The 26,616-nt window shown below is 44.3% G+C and overlaps 1 protein-coding gene across 10 annotated transcripts in view; it reads right to left on the bottom strand.

The window, feature by feature from the left end:
• Positions 1-26,616, bottom strand: part of SLC8A1 (solute carrier family 8 member A1) — a 304,578-nt gene that overhangs the window by 10,786 nt on the left and 267,176 nt on the right. For all 10 annotated transcript variants that reach the window (XM_033144997.1, XM_033144999.1, XM_033145005.1 and 7 more), the window contains 3 exons: positions 23,969-24,099; positions 20,923-21,022; positions 5,768-6,043 (listed from right to left, as the gene is read on the bottom strand). In XM_033144997.1, coding sequence (XP_033000888.1) covers positions 5,768-6,043; positions 20,923-21,022; positions 23,969-24,099 — 507 coding nt within the window. The remainder of the gene's footprint in view (positions 1-5,767; positions 6,044-20,922; positions 21,023-23,968; positions 24,100-26,616) is intronic.

Here is a 26,616-nt window from a genome sequence, read left to right as displayed (position 1 = left end):
GGGCCCCTGTAGCGATTGTAAACAGAAGTAAGTTGGGGATTTCCAACATAGACGGGAACTCGCGGGAATCTCAAGCCCCCTGCTCAAAGAAAAAATGGATCCTGGTTCTAAGCCAGGAAAAGATTGTACTCACAAACTATCCAAAACCATTGGGCCCACGCAAAGGGATCGACCGCGTGAGGCATTTGCTGGCCATTATAAACAGCATTTTACCTGGGGCGGTTAAAGCAACCGACATAGTCAGTATAGACTATCTATATCAAGATGGACATTCAGTTCGTGCACTAATTACTTTCACAGATCATAACCTGGTCAATTTCATCTTTAGAACAAGAAATCTATTTTCAAAGAAAGGAATAGATTTATTAAGAATCTTTGAAAACAGAGCCACGCCAACCTCCCTACTGGCGGCCAAGGGGGAAACAAGATCAGGAACAGAGGAACAAAATGCCAGAGTACACATGCAACAAAACCAACAAAACCAGAGATCAATGTACCAGCAGGAAGACTTAGCCCCTCCTGAGACACAACTACATCCGAACGACAGAGAGGACTCTTTCTCTGTAGAAGAACTTGCTCTAATAAATCGGTTTTGGTCACTGCAGATGCCAGCCCAAAAGGAAATCCTGGACAGACTGGACACTCTGAGAAGCAGACTGGTCAAAAAGAAGGCCCATGTTGAGACCACGGAAGGCCCACACACACGGCCTATATCTCCCAAGTGCCTAGTGGGTAAGAGGACGGCAGGAGGCTCCTTTAAATGTGTAGATTCGGAACACCAATTGCAGCCCCCGCTGGTGTATGGTAAGGCAGAATTAAACCAGAATGTGACATCCCCGAGGACTTGGCTCAGTTATCAAAAACTTTCTCCAAATGAAACAGCTACTCCCCCAAGTTCAAACCCTCCCTTTAAGTCTCCAAGAGCTAAGGACAATCATCCCCTTATGCAGCAGATGCCTATTGACAAAATTAATGGGAGTGTTTTTTTTTAGATGTAAAGGGGTTACTGGACATCGTGGAGTCAACAAATTCACATCATGGAGGGATAGAGACTTAAAGTTGCTGTCCTGGAATATTGCAGGGTGGCGCGCTAAGAAAAACAATCAACAACTTGCAACGTTCTTCAAGCGCTTCAACATCATCCTCCTGCAGGAGACCTGGCATAGTGACCCCACTCTGCTTAATGGCTACACTTGCCACTCCCTATATGCTACTCCATCGGTAAGGGGAGGCAGGCCTAGTGGAGGTTTAGCCAGTTTTATCTCCACAGAGCTTGAACATTCATTAAAAGCCCTCCCAAACTGCAATTCCCTTGCCACGGCCGTCCTACTTAAATTTAAGAGAGATGCACTAGTATTGGTCAATGTCTATCTGCCCCCCTGTCAAAAAAATCTAGAGTTAAAGCTAACTGGGGCAGAGTTAGAGACATTCCTAGAGTCCATAGAATCCTCCCATCCTTCTACACACCGATTATAATCGGGGGGGATTTTAATGCACGTATGGGAACTGATGATAACAATCTTTACACCCAATATAACCAGATTCAGGACCTTGAAAGTGCAACTGAGGCAGGTGTCTCAAGACTCTCTAAAGATAGTAAATGTAATTTCTCGGGGCTATGCCTAGCCCAGGTCGCAAAAAGAAGGGAGCTGATGATATTAAACGGTAGTAAGGAAGAGGATCGCCCTGGGGAGTATACCCATTTTTCAAAGGCGGGAGGAAGCGTGATAGACTATATTTTGATATCAAAATTCGCCTACAACTCCGTGTCAAAGTTTCAAGTGGGACATAACACTGAAAGTGACCACCTCCCACTAATTTTAGAGCTCGATGGTCCATCGTTTAACAAACCCACGGCTAACCTTTACTACACCCCCACTGTTAACCCGGGATTACCGGCCCCTAGAAGAATTAATGGACTCCCACGCTCAATATAGAGCTAACTCATCTCCTCCACTCGCAAGACGTGAAGACCATCTACTCAACCATTGTATCAGCTAACATCGGAGAAAAGGCCATGGATTCCGTTCACGAGTTATTAGCAAGACTAAAGACCTTCTTAACACTAAGACACTTAACTCTGCGGCAAAGCGGGCAAAGGACCAAGAGAGATGGTTTGATCTTGGAATGCAGACAAGCAAGGAACATCTGAGATCAATCTATCGGAATTACAGAACACCGAGCACCCTCGCTCTATACCGGCTTACGTCTACTTAAGACGAAACTATAAACAGCTATTAAAGGTAAAAAAAACAAAAGCTGAGAGATCGGCCTGGTGTAATCTAGTGAGGGCCTCAAATGAGAAAGACATAACCTCCTTCTGGCGTATCATCACAGGCCTCCTGGGCCAGGAGTGGACTGGTCCCACTTGTATTGTAGAACCCCAGAAGTGGACGAAACATTTTCAAACCCTGTTCTACGATGACGAAGCCCAGCACAATGATCTAAGTGCTCACTCCGAGAACTTACCATATTGGCCTCCTGTTTCCATAGAGGAGGTTGGGAAATTAATTGCCCAACTGAAAAACAACAAAGCCCCAGGCATTGACCACATTCCCGCAGAGCTCATGAAGATCAATATTAGTTGGTGGGCCCCTATAATGGCGTCAATATTTACATACATCGATTCAACAGGCAAAATCCCTGGTTGCTGGACAGAGGCAGTAATCATTCCAATCTACAAAAAGGGTCCAATGGCTGATCCAGCGAGCTACAGACCCATTAGTCTCCTCCCTATTCCCAGCAAATTGTACGCCAAACACCTCCACACGAAACTAATTGACTGGATGGAAACTGAGGCAGTTCTGGCAGAGGAGCAAGCCGGTTTCAGACAGGGCAGAACAACAATAGACCACTGCTTTGTACTATCACATCTCATAGATAAATATGTCAATAAAACACGTGGGATTCTATACGCAGCCTTTATTGACCTGAAGGCGGCCTTTGACTCGATTTCACGAGTCAAACTCTGGGCTAAATTAAACACCTCCAGCATTGATAAAAGACTACTATTCTTGATAAAAAGCCTATACAAAGACTCCAAAATATATGTAAGAACCTCAGTTAATGGGCAGCTGATTGGCCCTGTACCAACCAACAAGGAGTCAAACAGGGCTGCATTTAGCCCCGGCCTTATTCAATCTATACATAAACGACATGGTCAAATATTTAACATCCCCGGAGTTTCATGCCCCCAAACTGGCCGAAAAATCAATTTCAGCGCTCCTCTACGCGGATGACGCGGTTCTTCTGTCACGAACCAAGTAGGCCTCAAAAGGCTTTTAAGAGAATTCTCAGCCTACTGCAGGAGAGATCAACTGGTGGTAAATCACCAAAAAAACCAAAGTCATGGTCTTTGCCAGGAGACACAGACAATATAGATGGGAGATGGACAATCAACCAATAGAACAGGTCAAAATTTTTAAATATCTCGGAATAGTTTCCAGTCAACAGGGTCCTGGGAGGCCCATCATAATATGCCAGGGAAAAAGCATCCCAAAGCGCCAAAATATTGTCTCGGCTTTTACTTTACAAAGGGAGGCAGGCATATTCCAGCAGCTCTGGAGGTTTTTCAAGCAAAACCCTTGGCGCAGTTACTCTATGGGGCCCAAATCTGGACGGGAAACCATTGTAACATACTTGAAACGGTCCAGTCTAGATTCTTAAGACAGATCCTAGGCGTCCCACCATGTGCACCAAACGCGGCCCTACGATTGGAGACCGGCCTCCCCCTCTGTCGAAACCAGGACCTGGTTAAGAACATTCAACTATTGGATTCGCTTAAATTTAAATCCATCCGGCCTATTGCCCCTAGTCACACGAGATGCACACAGAAGTCTGTGGTCCAAAGCAGTGCATCAAAAACTACTCACATGTGGCCTCCAAGCACAACACCTACTTAAAATGGGTCTTCCCAAGGCAAAAATCCTTATTGACCAGCGCCTGAAGGATATTGAACTGCAGAATAATCTGGCCTCTATCAAGAAATTTAGTGCTTGGTACGCTTATCTGCCCCCCTCCCACCTCGAATCTCGGGCACCATACTTGTCCAACCTAACCATCCCAAAATTTAGGCGGGCCTTTACACTGGCCAGGCTAAATATGTTACCCTCAGCTGTTCTTGAAGGTAGATACCAAAAAATTCCAATCGAGATCCGGCTATGCCCCTGTGGATCCGGCTATGTAGAGACTGTGTCGCACGTACTCTTGTCCTGCCCCCTATATAAAGACCTGAGGGATGAGACCATCACGCCGCTCCTATCTGCCATCCCGGGCCGCTCTTGTGAAGCCAAATTGTTTTCACTTCTAGCCGACCAGAACAGCTCGATAACAGAGAAGGTTGCCAGATTTATCGAGAGAGCAATGAGATTGAGAGCTGCTATCTGAACGACAACAGTGTAGACATCCGGATTCCCAGCATAGGATTTTATTATTATCATTATTATTATCATTTTACTATTTATGTTAAGGTCCAAGGAGCTATCATCCTGAGTTTTAATAGGTTATAAGGTTTTATTGGTAGCCATATTTGTTGTATTTTTGTTGGTGTTTGTCTTTTAGATGCTATGGCCAGTCGGCTACGCAAATAAAGTTTGAATTTGATTTGACCCTGAAGAGCAAGTTTTCAAAAAGGCAATAAACGTATCTTCAGCTCCCTCCATCCCTGACCATTGGCCATGCTGGCTATGGCTGATGGGAGTTGGAGTCCAGCAACAACTAGAGGGCCGCAGACTCATCATCTCTGTCTTTGGTTATGCACTCATCGAATATATATTTGGAGAAAAGCAACACAAAACACAGCAATTATTTCAAACTCTTATGCGGACTCTTCCATTAGATTCTTTGGTTAATATGTAAATATCTTGTTGGCAGAAAATATTTACGTCTCTTGCTCAAGAACATTTTTTTTTGTTTTTGTTTAATGCCTTTAATTGTTCTCTGACCCGATTATTCCCCCTGGTTACATGTATAAGGTTTTAATACGCAGCCTAAAATTTGACGAATGTGCTCCAATCCGGGGTACAAGCGGGTGCAAACAATATATAAGGTTCATTCAGTGGTCTCCTCTGCAATTGATTAACTGAGCTTCATCTGAATCACCAGGAGTCTCTTGTATGTATATGGGCCAAACGACTCATGACACTAAATGTGTAGTTTAATGAATGGCTTTAAAAATACAAATGGCAGCATTTGGGCACCCTTATCAGAACTGGGTCTGTGGGGAGCAGGGAATAGCAGTTTAAGCTTCCACCCAATCCTGACAAAAACCAAGCTGCCCCAAGCTGCTCTGTGCACAGAGGGAAGCTCTTATTGGTACCAGGGGGCAGGAAGGTTAATTCTCTCCTTACTATCCTTCCGATTTGGCTCCCCAGAACCTACTGCTATGTGCATTTTTACAAAATGACTCATAGAACAAGTAACATGCTCCTTACAATTTAACTACAATTTAACTGCTTAGAAGTAAATGGACTAAGGTTGCAAGCAGCCCATTACATATTCTGGAATAACCCGCTTGGTTCTAAAATAATTGTTTTGGAAATAAATGGGTTGATAATTGTTAACTAAATCTTCCTCCTACAATCTGTGTTACAAATTGCATAGACGCACAGTCCAGATGGAAAATCCTGGACTGCTGCCAGATCTCTTGGGATCCCCCCCCCCCCGCACAACAGAGTACGATGACATGAAAAACATTGTCAAGGCACAAAATTATTGTGACTATATTTACATTTATGTTTTTTGGTGTTGTTTCTTTTTTTCTCTTTACCTGGCACTGAAGTCCCCAATGCAACGAACACAACTGCAGTCACAGAATCCTTCAGCCCAATGGTGCAGCCAAAATGGGACGCCAAGTCCCCGATGAACGCAGTCAGAAGGCCGATCATTAAGATGGACACAACAAAACAAGCCCAACCATTCCAGTAGTCCGTAGGGGGGACGAAGGCAAAAAGGACCTTCCAGAAGACGGTCAGAAAGTGCATCACATAGTCAAAGCAGGAGGGCAGCTTCTCTTCCCCACATTCGTCGTCGTCGTCGTCCTCTCCTGGAAAAATGAGCAACAACATGGGAAGAGAGAGCCGTCAGTGGAAAACTGGCTTTTCTAGTCACTTTCAGCTGGCGTACACTACCATCCCATTGGTGCTGGATGCTCCCCAGATAGCAGCCTTCCCCAACCTGGTCCCTGTAGACTACAAATCCCAACTGGCCATGGTGGCTGGAGGTGATGGGAGTTGTAGGTGAAAGCACCTGGAGGCTGGGGGATGCTGCTAAATACCATGGTTGGAAAAGGTGCCTGAGGTACCAACTGGAGTGGACAGAACTGGCTTTATTATTATTTCTGCCTGTGGCACCTGGACCACTTTGGTTGACGGTGCGACAGGATTTCCAAATGGCACACTGCCTCACTACCCTCAGCGCACACCTGGTCCTCCCCAAAGCTGCTGGTACACAAAAATCCACATGTTGTTGTTGCTGTAATGAAGCAGACGAATAAGGTGGTTTCTTTGCATTATGTTCACTGTCCATCACCTCAACATTTCACAGAATCAGGGTAATTATGATTATGTTTAAAAGAAGAGGTGCAGAGGCACATATGCAAGGCTGGTTTTTTCAAACAGGGCTGCCAATCCACTAGATATATTCTTTTAACTCATTAATATACATATTAATCACAGCCTTACCATAGGTGCCTTTTTAACAAACTGAAGGAAGGTAGCATGCAGCTTAATAAACAAAAGATACCATTCATGGTTACAAGGAAAGGCCATCTTTAATATTTTAATTATCAGTTCATATTGCATAAAGCATGGCTTTAACTCACAACCCACAGATGAAAATTGTGCCCACATAATCAATCATCTAATGCTTTATCTCTATTTATTTTTCCTATGCTTTGCATGATTTTGTACACCTCTATTCCCCCGCTTCACTTGAAATCTCAGGTCAAAGTAAACCATAGTTAATGGTATACCATGAATGTGTGCTCATGTTTCGCTTCTCCCCACTAGCATATAGTGGGAACAAACTATGATTCCTAGCTTAGCATTACATCCCAAACAAAGATTATGGTATGTTTTGCTCCAATAAACTAGAATCAAGAACAAACCATGACTGTAGACTGTGGTTTCTTGGAGCAAAAAAGCCCATGATGAATAAAGCAAAACTTGGAATCATAGTTTGTTTCTCTGCAGCACTGGCAAGTGGGTGCAATGGGCTTTTGCACAGTAAACCATGGTTTATGGTTTTTACTGTGATTTTTGAATGTGGCCATTTCCTGGCTTTTCAATTTAATTTTTCTTAATAATGGTTGGTACTGTTTTATTAAACGACCCATCAGCAATGAGAAAGCCATACATGCAATGGAAACATAAAGTAGCACACACCCCACGCTGTCACACACCTCCCAAGCCAAAAATCCCCCCCCCCCAGTTAACCAGCCTGCCACCTGGAAATGTAAAGAAAAGAGGTAAAGGAAGTAAGAACAGAAAAGGAGCAATAAAAGGAGAGAGAAAAGAACAAAACACACAAACGCGTTACTCACTCTTCTTGGATGGTTCTGCAGAGGAGCAATAGGTAAAATTCAACTGTTAAATATCCCAAAGAGTTTTAAAAGTTCCATTAAATCCATTGCATTTCTCAGCAGTGCCCCAATTACAAACACATCTTTCTTTCCCTTGCTGGTTGGTGTAGCAGAGCATGAACCCAGTTAGAGATGGATGAACCTGTCAATTATGGTTTCTTTCAGTCTCTCTGCTTTCCTCTCTTAAGTTCAGTTTGCCCCATTTCTGCACCAATTTGCAGATATTTTAAAAAGAGCCCTCCTGAAAATCTGTCAGCATTTTAGTATATATTTCTCTGAATGGACACATTTTGTGTGCAATTTTGTCTCATGTAGACTTTTTTTTTGGTAAGCAATTGTCCTTAATGCAATGCATTTTTAAATATTATTTTCATTGAGACATGCATTGTTATGCACACTTTCCTCTAATATACATTTTTTAATTGAACTGCTCTGATTGACGGATATTTCAGTTCATGTGTTGTTTTAGGAAGTCTGAATTGGGCATTAAAAATGTGAGCTGAATAGAGTGTCTCCCTCATCCCTAGACCCAACACACCTGTTTTATTTAAAAGTGTGCCAATGAGTAAGGTGTGGGGAATCACAGTTAAATATAACTATCAAACTTAGGGCTAGTTAAGGCATGGAGTGGTTAAGACCATAGAACTATATTGCTAGCAGAGGCGTAGGAAGGTCAGGTGGTACCCGGTGCAAAAAAATTCTTGTCAAACCCCCCCCCCCCAGTGATTTCCCCCCCTGCAAAAATGGTTTTAAAAGTAAAGGTAAAGGGACCCCTGACCATTAGGTCCAGTCGTGTCCGACTCTGGAGTTGCGCTCTCATCTTGCGTTAATGGTCGAGGGAGCCGGTGTACAGCTTCCAGGTCATGTGGCCAGCATGACTAAGCTGCTTCTGGCGAACCAGAGCAGCACACGGAAATGCCGTTTACCTTCCCGCCAGAGCGGTACCTATTTATCTACTTGCACTTTGACGTGCTTTTGAACTGCTAGGTAGGCAGGAGCTGGGACCGAGCTACGGGAGCTCACCCCGTTGCAGGGATTCGAACTGCCGACCTTCTGATCAGCAAGCCCTAGGCTCTGTGGTTTAACCCACAGTGCCACCCGTGTCCCTTAAAAAAATGGTTTTACGTTATTTCATATTTTCTTACAAAGGAATAATAACAAGTAATAATAAAAAAACATTTTATTTATATTCTGCCCTCCCCTGCCAAAGTCGGGCTCAGGGTGGCTAACATCAGATACATAACATTGGTATAAAATCAAACAATAATTAAATTACCTCCTAAAAACATCTCAAAATCAAATTAAAGTCTATTTAGATGGCTTTCCACAGGGTTAGGGTTGGGAAATTTCAGCCTTCACGACATAGGAAAACAGCCATGTAAACAGCTATTTTGGTGGAGGAGGGTCAAGATATTAACCGATATGCATGGAATTTCATATATAATCCTTAGTACAGTAAGATAAGACCTTTGGAGCAGGCATTAAAAAAGTTTTTTATGAACCGCCCTAGTAGGGCAGTAATTGTTCCTTGATAATTTGTCACCCACTCCATTATGGAACATGGGGCAGCCTGCCCCCTATGCCCCCCTTGCTACGCCCCTGATTGCTAGACTCAGGTCACTCCCCCCTTACCACCAGTGAAGAAGTCAGCCAACACGTCTGGGCTTGACTGCTTTAAGCCCAGACTGTCTGCTCAGAAGTATTACTCTGTATTTTGTAACCCTGTGTTCTTGCTGCTGCATAGAATAACACATGAATCTGACCTTTGGCGTTTGCAAGTAAAGCATTTTAGACTTACTAATGGTGTGATCTGTTCATTTCGAGAGGGGGGAGTGCTGTAAGTGAACTAAACAGGATATTTAAAGGGTCTAACAACCTCTATTCCCAACACTTCATTGTCGCTGCACATTTTGTGACTTTTAAACTCTGCTGGGGCTCTCTTACTGGAGAGTGTGTTTAGCCTTGTGGTTTGGATCTAGGGATCCAGCCAATTCTTTTATTACTGGTAATTACCCCACACAGGTTATATATATCTATTTCCCACCTCCATCCTCATAATGTTCCTGCTCTGAGAACTGGTAATTATGGGAGGAGATCTTGGGGATGAGCAACAGCAATCAGTGATGTACCCTGTGACTTCTGTGTCAAATCTGCAGAATCACACTGCCCCACTCCATTGAGCTTAACTCTGGAGAGGAAAGGTGTTATGTATTGAAGTTCTCACCCTAGGCCACTAGGGGTGTGTGTATATAGTTCATTCTGCTGCAGTTTTCACTCAGGTCCGCACAAGCAAATGAGGGATTGAAAGTGACGTTCAGGGATTGGGTAACTACAGAAAGTTGTTACTGTTGCTTGTAGCTGAGTTCTATATAAGCAGGCTGCTGAGCCCTTCAGTTAAGTCCTGTTCCAGCCTGAGAATAAACAGAGCTGCTTGGAGAATCACTGTGTCGTCTGCTATGTCCACTCACTATTTAATAAAAGGTATGTTGGACTGATTCTAATGATGATGCTTCCAGAGTAGGCCCCACTGCTTAAAAAAAATATTACACAAACCTTGCACCTTTATGGGCAAACTACATGTGACAGTGGGGAAGCCTGTCTTTTTAAATGCAGAAATGCCCCAGGGAACGTGTGTGTGTGTGTGTGTGTGTGTGTGTGTGTGTCCTAGCATGACTGAAGAGCAAAAGACTGCATAGGGTGTGGGAGTGGGATGTCTCTCCGACCCCATGAACGCCTCTTCCCAACCACTCCCCTGTAATTTTCTTCCAGCTGAACTCGCTTTGCTATTGTTCTCTGCAAGTTGCTGTATTTCCTTATTTGCCCCACATAATGTCTGAAAATGTGGCTTAGCAGAGTGGTCATTCTGTCTTTGGACCAATGACTATTTCTCCAGCCTATCTGCCTGACCCACAAGGCCACCTGTTACAGAACATTTTGACTTTCCCCCCGTTTCTGTCAAGCAGGTGAAATGATTGTTCTTGATGCATTGTAGAGCACCAGCTTATATAATCTTACAAAAAGGGAGGAGGAGGAGGAGCACACTGGACAGCTGTTGAAGCCTGGAGCATTCAGGTGCCCTCGCTGTGTGGCTGCCACATTTTCTCAGTAGGGTAATGATCCGTTTTATTGCGAAGAAAGGAAAATGCCACTCTGTTTCCCCCTTAATGTAGTGGTGCTTGCAGTGCAGAAATAAACCTGCACCTCGCCAAACACACACAACATAAATCCTTCCTTCCTGGTTAGTGACAATAGTCAACACATCTCCAACAGTTCTCTCTCAATCTATTCTGGAATAGCCAGAAATGTTGTTGTTGTGTTGGGAGGGCTTTGTAAGCCAACAGAGAATGGCAAAATCCTACAAACAGGGAAGATTAAGAGTATAATTCTATGCAGGCCTACTCGGGAGGAAAGTAGGATTTCCCTCCAGATAAATATGTATAGATAGCCATCATAGGAGTCCCAGAATTGTGTTTGGGGAATTCATGGGGGGGGGGGAATTAGAGGTTGGTATATTTAATCCCTCACCTGCCCACTAATTCTTCCCCACCATGACCTTGCTCCCAGTGAATTTTTCGCTGGTTGACTTTGGGCTCAGATATAAGCTTGGCTGAGGGGTGGGGGCTAGCCTGGGGAGTGTTAGCTGAGGGTTGTGGGGAAGAATGGTTAATTGGAAAGAAAGAGTTTAATAATTATTTGTACCCCGCCCATCTGACTGGATTGCCTCAGCCACTCTGGGTGGCTTCCAGCATATACAAAAACATGGTCAAACATTAAACATTAAAAACTTCCCTATACAAGGCTGCCTTCAGATGTCTTCTAAAGGGTGTATAGTTACTTATCTCCCTGACACCTTCTTTCCTTGGGAGGGCATTCCTCAGGGTGGGCGCCACTACCAAGAAGGCCCTCTGCCTGGTTCCCTGTAACCTCACTTCTCGCAGTGAGGGAACCCCCAGAAGGCCCTTGGAGCTGGATCTCAGTGTCCAGGGCTGAACGACAGTTTAAGTGCCACCTCACTCTGCATTATCATAAACCGGCAGATGCCCTAACAGTTAGGTAATCTATGGATTTTTAGCGATCATTTTATCCACCTCTTGAATAATTTTAACACATGTCCTACACATGAGGGGGTAACAAGAGGAAACCCCAACGAGAGGGATGGGAGAACTGCGAAGCAAAACTCACAACGAATGCTGCTTGGCACATCATGCATGCGAGGATTATGCACGAAGGCGGTAGTTTGCTAGCATGGTTTCGAAATTTTCGGATTTTCATATGTTCTGGGATTATGAAGTTTTCGGCTATCACAGAGCTCACCGTGGGTGGTGGCGGTGGCAAGAGCTCCTTTAAAGTGCTTTAAGCACTTTTGAAAGCACTAAGATTTCAAGCACTTACCAGGGGAAAAAAAAACCCCAAAACCCTGCATGAACACAACCACCTTTGTATGAATAAGTATAGAGTCACCCTCCCAGCTCACCTTGGAAATCTTTTGATGCTTAATTCTGTCAAAGTACATTATGGAGAGAGATGAGGGACCAGGACAACAAAAATCCATTAGGGGAATCAAGCACCAAGCTATTACGAGCAATTTATTGTTTAGGTTAATATTAAAAGAACTTAGCTCAGTGGCTCCCTGGGCATCAAGAAACAAAAGGCTGTTGGAAATGGCTAGATACAGAATTCAGCACAACACTCCATCCTTTGAAGTGAGTTCTGCAAGCAAAAGACATGGCTGAAGATTCTACGATGCAAAGGGCTGTTCCATGAAGAGGATGAAGGACTTTCCCCTTGAGTGACTATTGGGCTCATTTTAACATACTTGTGAAATGTCTTGCTTCCTGCTAGCCGAGAACCAAGCTTGTGAAAAGCAGAATTAACAGGATGAAATCTATTATTACTGCTGCTACTAGTAACGAATAATTCATTTCCATCATGCCTTTTAAGGTCCAAATAATCTGTGATGGAGCCCCTCATAAAAATGAAACGGCAGCTGGAGCAAAAAGTAAAATCCCAACCAGCCAAAACAGGCCCCAGATAAACCACTGGAGGCCTTACAAAACAATACTGTATACACGTTTGCCCGTCTCCTGAAGGCTATTGGGGAGGGAGCTTAGTAGGCTTCCCTGGGCAAGAAGTTCTAATATCTTGTCCTTGGCTTATTAGAAAACAGCTGGGATCTGCATCAAAATGTTGCAGTGTAGAGTTCAGGATTCTACCCAACCAGCCATTCTTTCTTTCAGGAAACTCCATTCCACCCTCCCTTCCACAACAGTCAGCTGGCATTCCATGGCTATTGAACATGCCCCACCTTTTAGGTTTTTGCTTTGTTAAACTTCTGCAAACCTTGCAGTTCCCTCAAGCATGTGGGTGCCTCCTTGTTTTCTCCCAGTGGCCTCTTTTCAGTTTCATCACCATCATAAGTCAGTCCCTGAATTCGCAATTAGGATACATGAATGATGGCGAAGGTCGCCAAGCATTGGACAGTATGGCAGAGTGGCTAGAGCTCTGCTTGGACACAGGCCCTGTAGCATCTTTCAGTATCCTCAATCCAGGTGTAACTAAAGCTTAAGCTTAAGCATGTGTAACTCCATTTGCTCATGTTCCCCTCTGGCTAACCTTGACTCTTTCTCCCTTCTATGCCCCATTGTCTAAAGGCAGTTCCAGACTGTCACTGTTTTTTGGGTGGGATCAGGGCTGGCTGAAGACATCTTGACACCTTGGGTGAACCACAAAATGGTGGTCCCCCAGCGAGGAAAGAAGGGATGAGTGAAGAGCCACATCAGAAACAAGGGAAAATAAAGCTCCTGGGGAATAAAGATCTGCTGTCCCTGTGGCTCCAGCTGCCCAAGGCAGTCGTCTCACCTTGCCTCATGAGTTGGCTGGCTCTGGGTGGGATTCAGTTACATACCACCAAATTTGAGTTGCACAGCTGAAGTTGATTTGGAGCTCTTGTGCAACAAGCCCACTCTCCCCTGCCCACCCAAAAAGACTCTTTGCTATAAGGAAAGTGATGCGAAAATAAACTGGAAAGTGCAGAATTAGGTTTGCTTGGCACAACGTTGTCTAACCTCCCTGTATACTAATCAGGATGAATGCTCAACAAGTAGCTGATGGCATCTAATCTCCCCACAAACAAGTCAGGATGAATGTTCAATAAACAAGTCAACTGGAAGTGACCAGAGTTTTTGTTATAAATGCTCTGGGGATAGGCACATGGGGCCGGGTTTTTGCTTAAGGAATTCCGTAATGTGCCCTGTAAATTGATGGCGCTGGATTAGTAAGTCATAGCAATCATCGCTTGTATGCATTTTTATTCACTATCTGCTTCGACTCACCCAACCCTCTTTCTCCATCCTTCTCTTCCTCTTCAGAAATGAAAAGTAGCAAAGACACTAGTTAACTTGGGTTGGAGCACCACACTCTAACTGAAGACTAATGGAACACAGCAACATTGACATAAAATCAACCCACAAGTGTGTTAAGTTTTCAATTCGCGTAGGTGATGGGTCTCTGGAAGCCTGAGAATAGACAGTTTATAGAACCAGCTCCGACATATTTCCACCGCGCTCTGACTCAGGAGCCCCCTGCTCATCTGAATTCTCCTTTAATCAGCGAGAACGTTAGTCTGATGGAACAAGAGGCAAGTTTTTAACCTGTTGCCCTAGTCAAGGTCAGTCTATTGGGAGTGAGGTATGTGGTATAAGTACTCCTCTCCATCACCATATGCTCTTGCTTCCAGCTCGTCACTTGAAACAGCTATTTGACAAGCCGTCTCAATAGATACTCCTGCAGAATATGCTGACATTTCTAATGAAGCCCCAGGGACCAATAACACTGACTTTCTCAAGGTGGCACTGATAGAATGTTTCTCTTGTTACAGGAGAGGCATTCTGAACCACCGAGACTGCAAAGCCAACCCAGTAAATGGCCTTCATGCGCCAGAGTTTCATTACAGAGTAATTGATAAAACACAGGATAAGCAATTAAAGGCTTCATATAGAAGACAAAGCTGATCTGGTCATGTTCTCTTTGGGGAAAAAAATGCAGTGCTAACTCTTGACAACTTTCCTTTTAGATTTGAAGTCAATTAGAGCCATTCTGTTGATTGGCTAGAATGGGGCATAAATGAATTACGTAGCCAGGGGCAGCCTTCCTGTTGACAGGGGAATAAGCAGTGAAGCTGCCAGTCACAGAGCTAAGAGAAGGCTACAGGGACACAGAGCACATCCTGTTGATGCAGGGGAAGAGCACATGCTCTTCAACTTGCACCTCTATGGAGCCTATCCCATTTGCTCAGCTTTGGTCTCCAAACGGGTGCCCTCAGCTGGAAATGCCCACCAAACTGCCTCAGGCGCAAAACCACTAGTAGTCAATAGTTTGGAAGCAGGAAGGAAATCGTTGCAACACAGACTCCACATTGGTACTATTGATCAGTCACTACCTGCAACAGTGAATTAAGCAAGTTTTTAATGGAGACCAAATTACATGTTATATGGGAATTGCATGACTGGATCTTCTGGCTAGCGGAATAACTATGGGCAGGTGGTGGTGGTGGGGGAGGCACTGCCAATGTTCTCACAGCAATGGTTATGGGGGAGAAGTTATTTAAACCTCCTACCCATGTCAATTCCTGATCTAAATTGCTCCTCACCCAAATGGCGCTGGCTGTCTCCCCGGAGGTCTGCAGAGAAAGAATCATAGAATCATAGAGTTGGAAGAGACCACAAGGGCCATCCAGTCCAACCCCCTGCCAAGCAGGAAACACCATCAAAGCATTCCTGACAGATGGCTGTCAAGCCTCTGCTTAAAGACCTCCTTGGTAGCAAATTCCACTGCTGAACAGCTCTCACTGTCAGGAAGTTTAGGTGGAATCTTCTTTCTTGTAGGAGCCTCCTGCACTCAATCGGAAGCAGCGGAAGCCGTTGGATGTTCGGCTTCCGAAAGATATGCGCAAACCGGAACACTCACTTTCGGGTTTGCACATTCGGGAGCCAAGCCATATGGGAACCAAGGTACCACTGTGTGCTCAACCTGTATAATTGCAAATAAACAAAATATTCCAGTGACCCAAGGTAAGTTCTGAAACTTCTTATCACTTGGGAGAACTGGGTGAGCCTGAGAATAAGAGAAAAACCGTGCTGGATCTAGTCTAGTGTCCTGCTCTCACAGTGGCCAACCAGATGCCTATGGGAAGCCTGCAAGCAGGACATGGGGGCAACAATGGAATTGCCCTAACAGTAGCTTGGGGCAGTGGTGTGGGAACTGTCCTTGTGGTGCTGAGCCTTGTGGTGCATGACCTGACGTAACAGATTAGCAGCTCTCCCACTATAGATGTAAGAAGGATGCCATTTTGTCGAAGGATATAAATGACCCAGACAAAGTGTTTACAGGGCTAATAGTCACAGGCCAGATACTTTTTGAAGCAGGGAGAACCTTCTATTTTCCCGGTGAGTGGTAGGAGCTGACACCATGTAGATAAATTTAAATTTCTCAGAGCAGAGTTGAATGAACAACTCAGATACAGGAGACTTTGAAACAGGGGGGAACCCCTCACCCCCCGAGCTTGCTGTTTAAAAATGAAATAAGTTGTGAACATTTATCAAGATTATTTAAATTATATTTAACAAAAGACCAGATAAAGGGCATATTAAAGAGTTGTCTTTGGAAGAAAGGAATGCTATTAGCTTAGGATCTTCAGCTGTCATTTTGGCACAAAGGAAGCAGCGAGATAGAGTCATTTCTCCAGGGCTCCGTCATCAATGAAAAATGGCCGAGTAACTAACTTCTACCAGATTAGAAAACCCCATTTCCTCCTTTAAGATAGCTCTTCCAATTCTCTCTAACTGTGACCCAGCAACATGCAGCCTAATCTTGCTGGACCACCCACATATTATGGGCTATGAAAAGTCTAGAAATAGGGACTAATAAACTTTTCAGTAAGATACTGGGCAAGCTGCAGGCTGCTGTTCAGCTTTATAGAGGGCAATATTAACTGATTATATTTTTGCTTTTAACATACACACAGGGGCCATGCAGTAGCAGATGGTCTGGTGGGGTGCCACTGCTCATCTGACCTCCAGGTGGTCATGTTGCTGTTTTTTACCGGAAAGCAGAAAGGCAAGCAGGTGATAGGGTTGGCAGAGTGCAAATGCATTGCTAGGAGTTCCAGATTGGCTCCACCAGTGCAACTGCACAGTGCTGACCTCTCCAAGGCCCCATCTCTCCCTCTCTACCTCCTAGTAAGCAGCAGTGACATGACCAACTGGCGGTCAAGTGAGCACCACCCCTGTCCACTATTGGGGCCATGGTATACATCACCGCTCGAAATATCTGGACCATCTGTATTGACTTTATATACAGCAGAGGCTTAAAATAGCTAAATCCCAGCATCCTGTTTCCCACAATGGCTATCTGAGTACCTCTGGTACTGAGTACCTTCTCCCCCCGGAAAAAAAGGACCACACATTTCCGCCGCACACATTTTTTTTGCATGTACCGTATTTTTCAGTCCATAAGATGCACCAGACCATACGATGCAACTATTTTTTAAGGGGGGGTGGGAACAAGAAAAAAATATTCTGCCTCAAACCTGGTAGTGGCGGCTGTGGAGGAGGAGAAAACAGCTTTTGGGCTGCATGTTCCTCCTCCACAGCCGCCACCGCCAGCGGCAAAGGGGCAGGGGTCTGCTTTTGCAAACAGATGCGGCGGGGAGGAACGAGCAGCATCTCCTCCGCTGCCCCCCACCTCTTGCTTGACAGGGAACCTTCACTCCTTAAGATGCACCGACATTTCCCTTAACTTTTTAAGAGGGGGAAAGTGCGCCTTATGGAGCGAAAAATATGGTAACACTTGTTTTGCCTCTGAGGAAAAAGCAATGTGGCAGCACGAAAACAATGTCAGCAAGCGAATCTGAAGAGCGATTCTCCAAGGCGAACAGTTGACAGTTTGCTAAAGCATGTGTGTGTCCCCCCCCGTCCCCGTCCCCAGCCATAGCGAATAGGTTTCTCATTGGGTGCAATTCTAGCCTTTAACTGAAGGAAGTCACAAGGGAGTGAAAAGAACATCTGGAGGTTGGAGAGGCAGCTTCCTAGCTCCACTATCTCAAGCATAGCAGGCTTCATTTCGGGAAAAGGTGGTGGTGGGGGGAATCTTCCTTCAGACATGCTCAATTCTCAGTAGCATTAAGGGGCAACGAAGAGCCTGAGAAATATCGGAGAGCCAATATATGCTCCAGATGCACGGAAGGACTCCGCGACTTAAAAGCACTCTAGGATTAGAGATAAGATCTGTCCTTTTTGTTGTTTATTCAGCACAGGCCATGCAATAAATCCTCCAAATGCAGCCTAGTTAAAATAAATGAAGTTATTTCCCACCACCACCCCACTCCCCAGATGCAATCCAGGCGTGTGTGTGTGTGTGTGTGTGTGTGTGTGTGTGTGTCACAGGCTCAAATGCAGACGGAGGTTGTTGCTTGGCTGGGAAAGTTTCTGACACTCACTTTGTCTTTGCACTTGGCTGCTTTTGGAATGAACGCTGGAGAAGTGACAGAAGATAAAACGCTGTCATTTGATTTATCACTCCTCTTATCTCCACGGTCAAATGACTGCTGAGCCGTTCCTTTTCGGCCTGCCACTTCTGGAATGGCAGGAACTCGGCCTTGAGGATCAGGGCCAGCAGCCCGCAAGGGGAATTCTACTCTGAGGCATGTGGGATAGAAGATGGAGCATCTGTCTGTGACCATAGCAGGGTTTGAGGAGGGCAAGAAGGTGATTGCAGCAGACCCGGCTAATGTCTCCTTCAAGCAAACGTTTCCCAAATCATGTACTGCGAGAAAGCTGTTAAGCGTGTAACAGGAGAAATGGCCGTGTCTCTAGTCTTTCCAGGAAGCATGGAAAACTGGCCTAGAAGCTCATTTATGAGTGGTTGTGTTTACACTAAAGTGAAGGAAATGTACTGTTCATATGCTCATGGCATGTTCTCATTCATATTTTTGCTCTTTCTCTTATGCTGGAAATTAAACTAGATGGACCTTTGGTACCATCCATAAAGGCAATTCTTTTGTTCTTAGTATTTTTCAGCTAGTATGCTGCAGGGTGTTTTTTGTTTTAAAAAACACTTAGTTTCTAGTACTACTGCCACGTGAGCTACTTTGGCAGAGTGGAACTCGGGCACAAAGATAATTTGAAGGCACTTGTTACTGTATTGCACAAGTCCCATAAGAGATTTTTCTTTTAAAGGTCAGTTTTGTAAGATCCATCCCAAGAGACAGTACACTTATTCTGGCAAAACTAGATACAGTAGAAAAACAAAAAGCATCAAAACTGGGTGAAGTCTGGAAGGACTGTACTTGCAGCCAAAGCAAAAGCTTCTGTGCAAATTGCAACAGGGCATCTTGAAGTGGGCACACTGCCACAGAGAGACTATTTTTCTGTTGTCAAAGCTTCCATAAAAGCCAGAGAATCAAGCCAACTTACACCAGCTCATGAACAGAACTGCATTGGTGCTATAGCTGTATGCAGAACCGAATCAAGCTTTTTTATACTTTCGTGATTATAGATACCAGGCATAGGCAAACTCGGCCCTCCAGATGTTTTGGGACTACAACTCCCATCATCCCTGACCACTGGTCGTGTTAGCTAGGGATGATGGGAGTTGTAGTCCCAAAACATCTGGAGGGCCAAGTTTTCCTATGCCTGATAGATACTACAGGTGGAATGCAGCATAAGTGGTGTGTTTGTGAGCGGAGCAAAGTCTGTGCATGCAAGAAGACTTTTCTACCCTCTCCTCCCACCCCACATCTCTTAAACCTGCTCTCCCAACACTCCAGAGCAGATTTAGGGGGAACCGATGGGGAAAATGGCGGGGGGAGGAAGTCCTGTTGTGTGAGTGAACCTCATCCTGCACACACAACTTTGTTGCAGTCTGCCCTGATATATTCTCAAATGTATATCCTGTCTTCTTCCATAAGGGAATGAACTCACAGTGGAATGTGTTGGGCTCCCAAGTGGCCCCCCATCCTGCTAAGTATCAGCAAATTTGCTGTATCATGTGCTTTCAAACTAGAAATAAGAAAGGCACCATACAGCCACCAGTGTGAAACACACTGGTGCAACAATACTCTGAGTACATTTGCACCTATTTTGAAGTTAGGATCCTACACCCAAGAGATGCAGACTAATGCACTCACATACATTTCTGCACTCACCACCCATGATGGGAAAATCCCACTGGTACCGTTCCTTTGTTTTAGGAAGACACATCCCTCAACACCACCACCACCGAGCCTTTAAGAAGAACCTCAAAGTAGAATTGGCGGTCTTTTGTGTTTGGTTCTTTCCCTAGATTCTCCTCCTCCTCGGTTTTCCCTCCCCACCTCAGTTTCCTGATTGCCTCCTCACTTTCCAAGGGCCCCAAGGGAGCGCAATCTATCAATCAAAGCTAAAGTGTCATAGCCATAAAACATCATTATCCCAGCAAAGGAGACCCTTCTGGTTTATAGTAGTCCCACTGAGGAACTCCCCACCACACCTTCATCTTGGAAGAGATGGTGGCCATGGTCTAGTCCTCATTTTCTCTTTCTTTCTTTGCCTTTCCATCTCTCCAAACAATTACCCATTCAAGGAAGGTGAAATTTACATTTTTTGCTTCTTTCTCTAACCTGATTTGCTTTCCCACATGCCTATTTGGCTTCTATCACACTCCTTTCTCCTTATTAGCATTCCTTTCCCCTGCTTAGTCTTCCTCAAACAATGCCCCACCTTTCCCAGCTCCTCTGTAGATTTAATCAAATAACAACCAGTTTCAACTGAGTGCTGTAACAAACCAAGTATCAGAGCAATCTAAATTCTGGTTTGTCGCCTTGTTGCTCATGTCCTCCTGGACATGCCAGTTTTTCCCTACAGTGCGCTATGACTCTAGATTGAAACACACGTTCCTTGAGTTAATGTGTGAAATCACATTCATCTGTAGACATGGACATACAACACAGATAACAGCATGAGAACAAGCGTCTAAACTGTGTTACTGCACAACTTCCATAGATGTGAGTGGGGCTTGTATGACAGCCCTACGGAAGCCGCATTAAAAGGAATGGAGTTTGTGTTGTTGCTCTTCTGTGCTGCTCCTCATGCCCAGTAGTGGAAAACTTCAACACACTGCAGCGCACAATCTGTTCAAAAAGTAGAATGATGTTTGCCTAGAAGCCCTGAATATCAACTCTACCTGCTTTGCTTTCAAAGCCAAGTACACGCTAGGTATATTGGGGTCAGGTTTCACTTGATGCCCTTAAGCCAGGAGAAGAAGGGCTTTTCCTAATTCATGGCACGTGCAGAAATAGAAAAACTTACCGGCGCTGACAGTGATAGCTTCAATGAACTGTTCTCTCCAGCTGTTTGTTCCAACCACAAGAGCTAGGTTTGTCTTCTTAATGAGCTTGTCCACAGTGTTCTGCAGACGGATAGACATGTGTTAGAAAGCTAAGCACATTGTCACTCCAGAGGCTTGAGCTCATGGAAAGAAATCTAAAACTCCTGTGAAGGATGCTGGCTGGCTTCAGAACATTTATCAGTAAATCAAAGTGGCTGAAAATGTACACACATGCAACTCACCCTCCCCACTCCATATTGCTCAAAAAGAAGGTTTGGACTGTGTTTGCAAAGTGGCTATTAGAATATTGTTTGTATTATGCTTTTAAGTCTCCATTTTGCATTTAAAAGGCCTGGAATATTTACACTCAAAGAATTTCCATAAATGGTTTTGAAGCTCAGTCCTATACACGGGAATAGAACCTAGTACTGTCTGATCTTATTGCTTGTGGACTTCCATGACCTCAGGCAGTGGCTTTCCAAATCACCCACTTCCTGTTCCTCCACAGAAAAGCCCAGAGATTGAAGCTGGGGTGAAAGAAAGAAAGAGCAAGGACAGATGGACAACAGATATGGTTTCCAACACCTTGTGAGGAAACTGCTGAAAAATACCTTCAAAACTGCCAGTATGCTAGAAAATTTCTTTTTGTGGCCATTTCCTCTAAGTCAGACTGTACCCTTGTCTGCACCTAGTATCGATCTTCTCTACTTGTATTGAACCTGGGATCCCCTTATGAGGCAGTTTTATTTCCCAGAATGCAACAAACTAAAATTGATATGCATTACATACAGAGACACATAGCTTCTTCCCCTTGCCAGTGAAACTTAAGAGGATTTTCTTAAAATCCACATAATGATTAAAACTCAGTCAGGCCATCTGGGGCCAGATAAAATTGCTTTGGGAGCCAGTGGACCATCCTTGATTTAAGAGATGCTCAGGATATTTTGGCTGAGTGACACAGAAAATGTGGAGGCAGTGAACTCCAGCCAGTAGTGCTCTTTCCTCTATTTGTGTATGGAAAATTCTGCCTGATGGAGAACAGAAAGCACCGTGTAAAGCTGCAACATCTGATTTCCCCATGATAGCCCCAGGGAATGCAAATAAAGAAATAAATGTGTCATTCGGAATGTAAATGTGATACAACTGTTAGTGCTGTGGACCAGTCTGTGTTTCTGCTATAAGGAAAAGAGCCAGAATGGTGCAGTAGTTAGGGAGCTAGTTTAAGCCCGAGGAGACCTTTAGCTCACAGAGTGAACTGAGCGATCTGCAATCTTCTCTCACAACCTAACCTAAATCACATGGGGATGCTGTTGTCATGAGGATGAAGGGAAGCAGGAAGGAATGCTTGTGCTGCTCTGAAGTCTTCAGAGGGATAATTAATTTGGAGTCTTTGATGGGATGTTTTAATTTACATTTAACAGCTTGGGTCCAGGATGTACCTTACGGACCACTTGGTTTCTTATCCCTAAGGTCTTCAGGAGAGTCACTGTCAGTGGTCCCCCCATAGATTAGTATCCGCCAGGAATTTTGGGGCCCAATTTTATGGAACTCCATTCCAGTTAAGATCAAACAGGCCACCTCCCTGTTGAACCTCTGGTGCCTAATTAATTCTTCTTTTTAAAAAAGAAAAAGAAAAATCAGTAGATTTTTCGGTAGACTGAAAAATTCAGAAGACTGAATTCTGATGCCATCGTTTTAACATATTTTCTAGCTTTATCAGTTCAGTCTACCAGTATACCTCTTACAAATTATTTTAATTAAGTGGTCTACGAACTGCCAAAATAAATAACAAATGAATAAGGTTAGAAACAGATATTCTGAAAGGCATGGAAGACCAAAGTTTGCTCTCAAGATAAGAGCTCCGACTTGTGACCTGTGTGTGGGGCTCTCACCTGTTGATGCTAGGAGTGGGGTGGCACTGTTGGCCTCACTCCTGACAGTGTTTCTGGGCTAGCCATGCCCCCCAACATCCACACTCAATGGGTAGATCTTGGGGGTAGAGTTATTCTGGACAGGTGACTTGGGGAGTGAGCCAGAAGCACACAACCTTACTCCTATTGCAATGAATGAGATCTCTCAACATGTGTGCAATGCACAAATAGGACTTAACTATATTTCACAATCTGAGAAGCTAGAAGTACAGGTGAAACTTGAAAAATTAGAGTATCGTGGAAAAGTCCATTTATGTAAGCAATTGTTTTCATTAGCTACTGGAGTTTAACATATGAGATAGACTCATGACATGCAAAGCGAGATATGTCAAGCCTTTGCTTGTTATAATTGTGATGATTATGGCGTACAGCTGATGAAAACCCCGAAGTTGAAATTGTTAATTTGCGGTTCTCATCAGCTGTACGCCATAATCATCACAATGATAACAAATAAAGGCTTGACATATTTTGCTTTGAATGTCATGAGTTTATCTCATATATTAATTTTACCTTTTAAGTTGAATTACTGAAAGAAATGAACCTTTCCATGATATTCTAATTTTTCGAGTTTCACCTGTACTTTGTGCTTGTCACTGTCACCTTTGAGAAAGGCTTATATATATATATATCCCTTGAATTCACACAGGCACATTTTTAGAAATCCCAACAGAATGTGGTTCTGGGTACATCATTTAACTTCTTGAGAATGTTTGCTTTCATTTTTTTTTAAAAAAAATCTAGTTCTTATGATTGCTTGGGAAGAAAAAAACCTCAGAAGGAAGAAGAACAGCTGAGCAAGGCTTCCAGGGAATAATTCCTTGCCCCTCCTTGTGAAGATCAGAATTAGAAAATGCATGCAAAAAGCAGGGAAGAAATGGTAGAATAAATTATGTAAATTTGCCTAATCAGCATAACTTGACTAAATGGTGCAATCTGCCTTTTCTTGGGACAGAATTTGTTATTTTTTTTCGGCACAGGGAAACACAGACCTGGCCTTATGTTGTGCCATTTTACACAGATCTGATCCTGATTCAAAAAGAGGGCTGTAATAGTTTAGCAGGGAAGAGGGCTGGCTCATGGCAGCCCTATACTGCACCTTGAACTCGTAGGACTCCTCAATAATCACTTCCAGCTTCGTATGCTCCCCTAAGATAGGGCGCCCCATTTCTGCAATGCGACGCTCTTCCTCCTCTTTGCTCGTCAGTGGTTGCTTCTCTTCGTTCTCTTCTGGAAAGTGGGGGGGGGGGAGAGGGAGAGGGAGAGAGAGAGAGAGAGGATAAATTTACAGATTTTGAAGTAGGGCTTTCACTTCTCCACAGCCAGCTTCTGTCAAATGGAGCTGAGATCTACTATTTATATTCAAATGTGCCCCATTGCAATGGCAAAAGCAGGCAAACATCTGTTATGGAAAAAGGGCAGGCCATCAAGCAAGGGCATAGCTGTCAAGTTTCGGATTTGAAAATAAGGGATCAGCAGTCTCACCTATCCCGGGGACAGTCACATGTCAGTGGTAGGCAGATCCAGAAGCAAAAGTGGGTGAAGCAGCAATGTAAACTCCAACCGGGCTCGGGATCGGAGCGGAGCAAAGATGAGGGCAGCCATGTGCTCTGCGCAATGTAGCCCCATCATCTTCTTGTCTGATCCCATCAAAACAGGACAGGAAGCAGCAGCTGCTCAAAGGCCGCCAGGCTCCGCCCACCAGCTAACCCTATTGGCCGGCTGAGGGGCTCGGCGGCAATGGATAGGGGCAGATGCAGGGGGAGGAATACACCCCCCTGTAAGCACGGGAAACGGCTCCCACTTGCTTTGAGGGCTGAAGCTTTTCTCTCCAAGTAGGCGAGGTCTTCTCACCCAGTCCCTGGCCAGCAGGGGAGGAGCTGCTTCCATTAAAAATGGGAAATTTAAGGGAAATAAAAAATAAGGGAGAGCAGCGGGAAACTGCTTGAAATAAGGGAGAATCCCGGGGGAAACGGGATACTTGACAGCACTGAGCAAGGGGCTAGCGCCTGCATGGCGAGGGGCCTGAACAGTGCTGCTGCAGATGGTTTGCCTGGAAGCATTAGCAAATGAGATCACTGGCTCATAACGCCTCCGAATTTCAAGTGATTGCTTCCCCTCAGCCCCACACCAATCTTGCTATGCCTCAGCTTCTTAGGCAATGGCCCTGCTTTGGCAAATCTTTGCAACTCGAGGAAATGGAGGGAGGCACTGATTTAGGGACTCCTCTCAGTACAATGATGACGACGACGACGATGACGTATTTTAATATCATTTTTTCATAAATAAATAAACAAACAAATAAAAATATCACAAAGCTGTGACTATTCTGCAGAGGCCAGCCCAGTTTTGCTGTTACGAGTACATCGAGGGTCTACTCTGAGTAGGGTTTTTGTTGAATACCACCCTTAAGATTTGCTTACGTGTACGCCTAAAAATGTAGCTGGCTGGAATCCAGCATTGCTGGATAAAATGTCTGGGGAAACCTGGGCGTATGGCCGCCCACATTGGAAATGTTGATTTTCAAAAAGAAAAGAAAAAAAGCTTGAAGCTCAACAACTTTTGTGTCCGGAGTTTCACTTTTTGAAACAGGGCAACCCAATGCTAGTGGGACTCCTTGTGCTTGTTCCTGCTAGCGTAGCTGTTTATCGTATTTATCTTTATTTTATTTAATTTGTTTGTCGCTTTATCTTGCCCAGGGCAACCCTCACAGAGATAAATTAAAGCCAAGAAGAAAAGGAAATACACTAAAAAATACCCCATCTATTTCTAAAAGGCCAAAGGCCTGGCTATAGTAGGAAGCAGTGAGAGGAGTCATTGTTTAGTTCTTGTTCTTCTTGTGCATTTTGTGTTTTTATCGTGTATTTTTGTACTGCAAACCACCCTGAGATCTACGGACGAAGGGTGGTATACAAATTTAACTAATTAATAATAACAACAACAGAGAAATTTTTTTGTCTGGTGCGTATACTGCATTTACTCGAATGTAACGCACACCTCAGATTCGACGGTGCATTAGATTTGCTTGCAAGCTTGAAAAATACTGCTGGCATAGCAAATACCTTTTGGGAAAATTGAGGCGCACATTTGATTCGATGACACATTAGATTTGCGTAAATATATTGTATAATGAGAGTGCCAGACAAGCCTATTTAGTTGAATCCAGCCCTCTGTACATGGCAAACAAGTGCTTGAAAACACATGTACCATACAAGTACTCTTCTTAGGTTATCAAACACCTTGAACTTAATGATTTTGCAACCTCCTCTCTTTATAGGGTAATGAATATTACTTTGCTTACTTCCAAATGAGGTGAGCCAGTCTTGCTGTGTTTGGAAATCTTCCTGCTCAATCTTCTGAGCAGGGTTTTGGGGCTCTGCCCCAAGATCCTACCTGGATGGCAGCAGCTCCTTATTTCCTAGAGCACTGGGACTAGCTGTGTGAATGGCTGCTGGGTGCGCACTCAGAGGCAAACCTGGGTTTGTGCAATGTGTGAAATGGCCCTTGACAAGGACTACAGATCTTGGACAACTCTATTTAGTACAATGCACGTATTTTCAAACACCCGTGCTTGCCACATTCATACTGTGATTTATTTATTAAGTAGCTTACAGACCGCCCGACACCACAAAGGCTACAGGGTCGTTTACAATGATCAAACAATGCACTAAGCACACAAACTTAAAAAGATTAAAAACAACTGCTTCCACGCAACTCAGCATCAGCACAGCCATATCTTACTTCTCC

The sequence above is a fragment of the Lacerta agilis genome, chromosome 3 (assembly GCF_009819535.1).
Source record: "Lacerta agilis isolate rLacAgi1 chromosome 3, rLacAgi1.pri, whole genome shotgun sequence".
In the NCBI taxonomy this organism is placed as follows: Eukaryota; Metazoa; Chordata; class Lepidosauria; order Squamata; family Lacertidae; genus Lacerta; species Lacerta agilis.
Note: the sequence above shows the minus strand (reverse complement) of the source record. Positions and strands in the feature narration are given on the sequence as shown.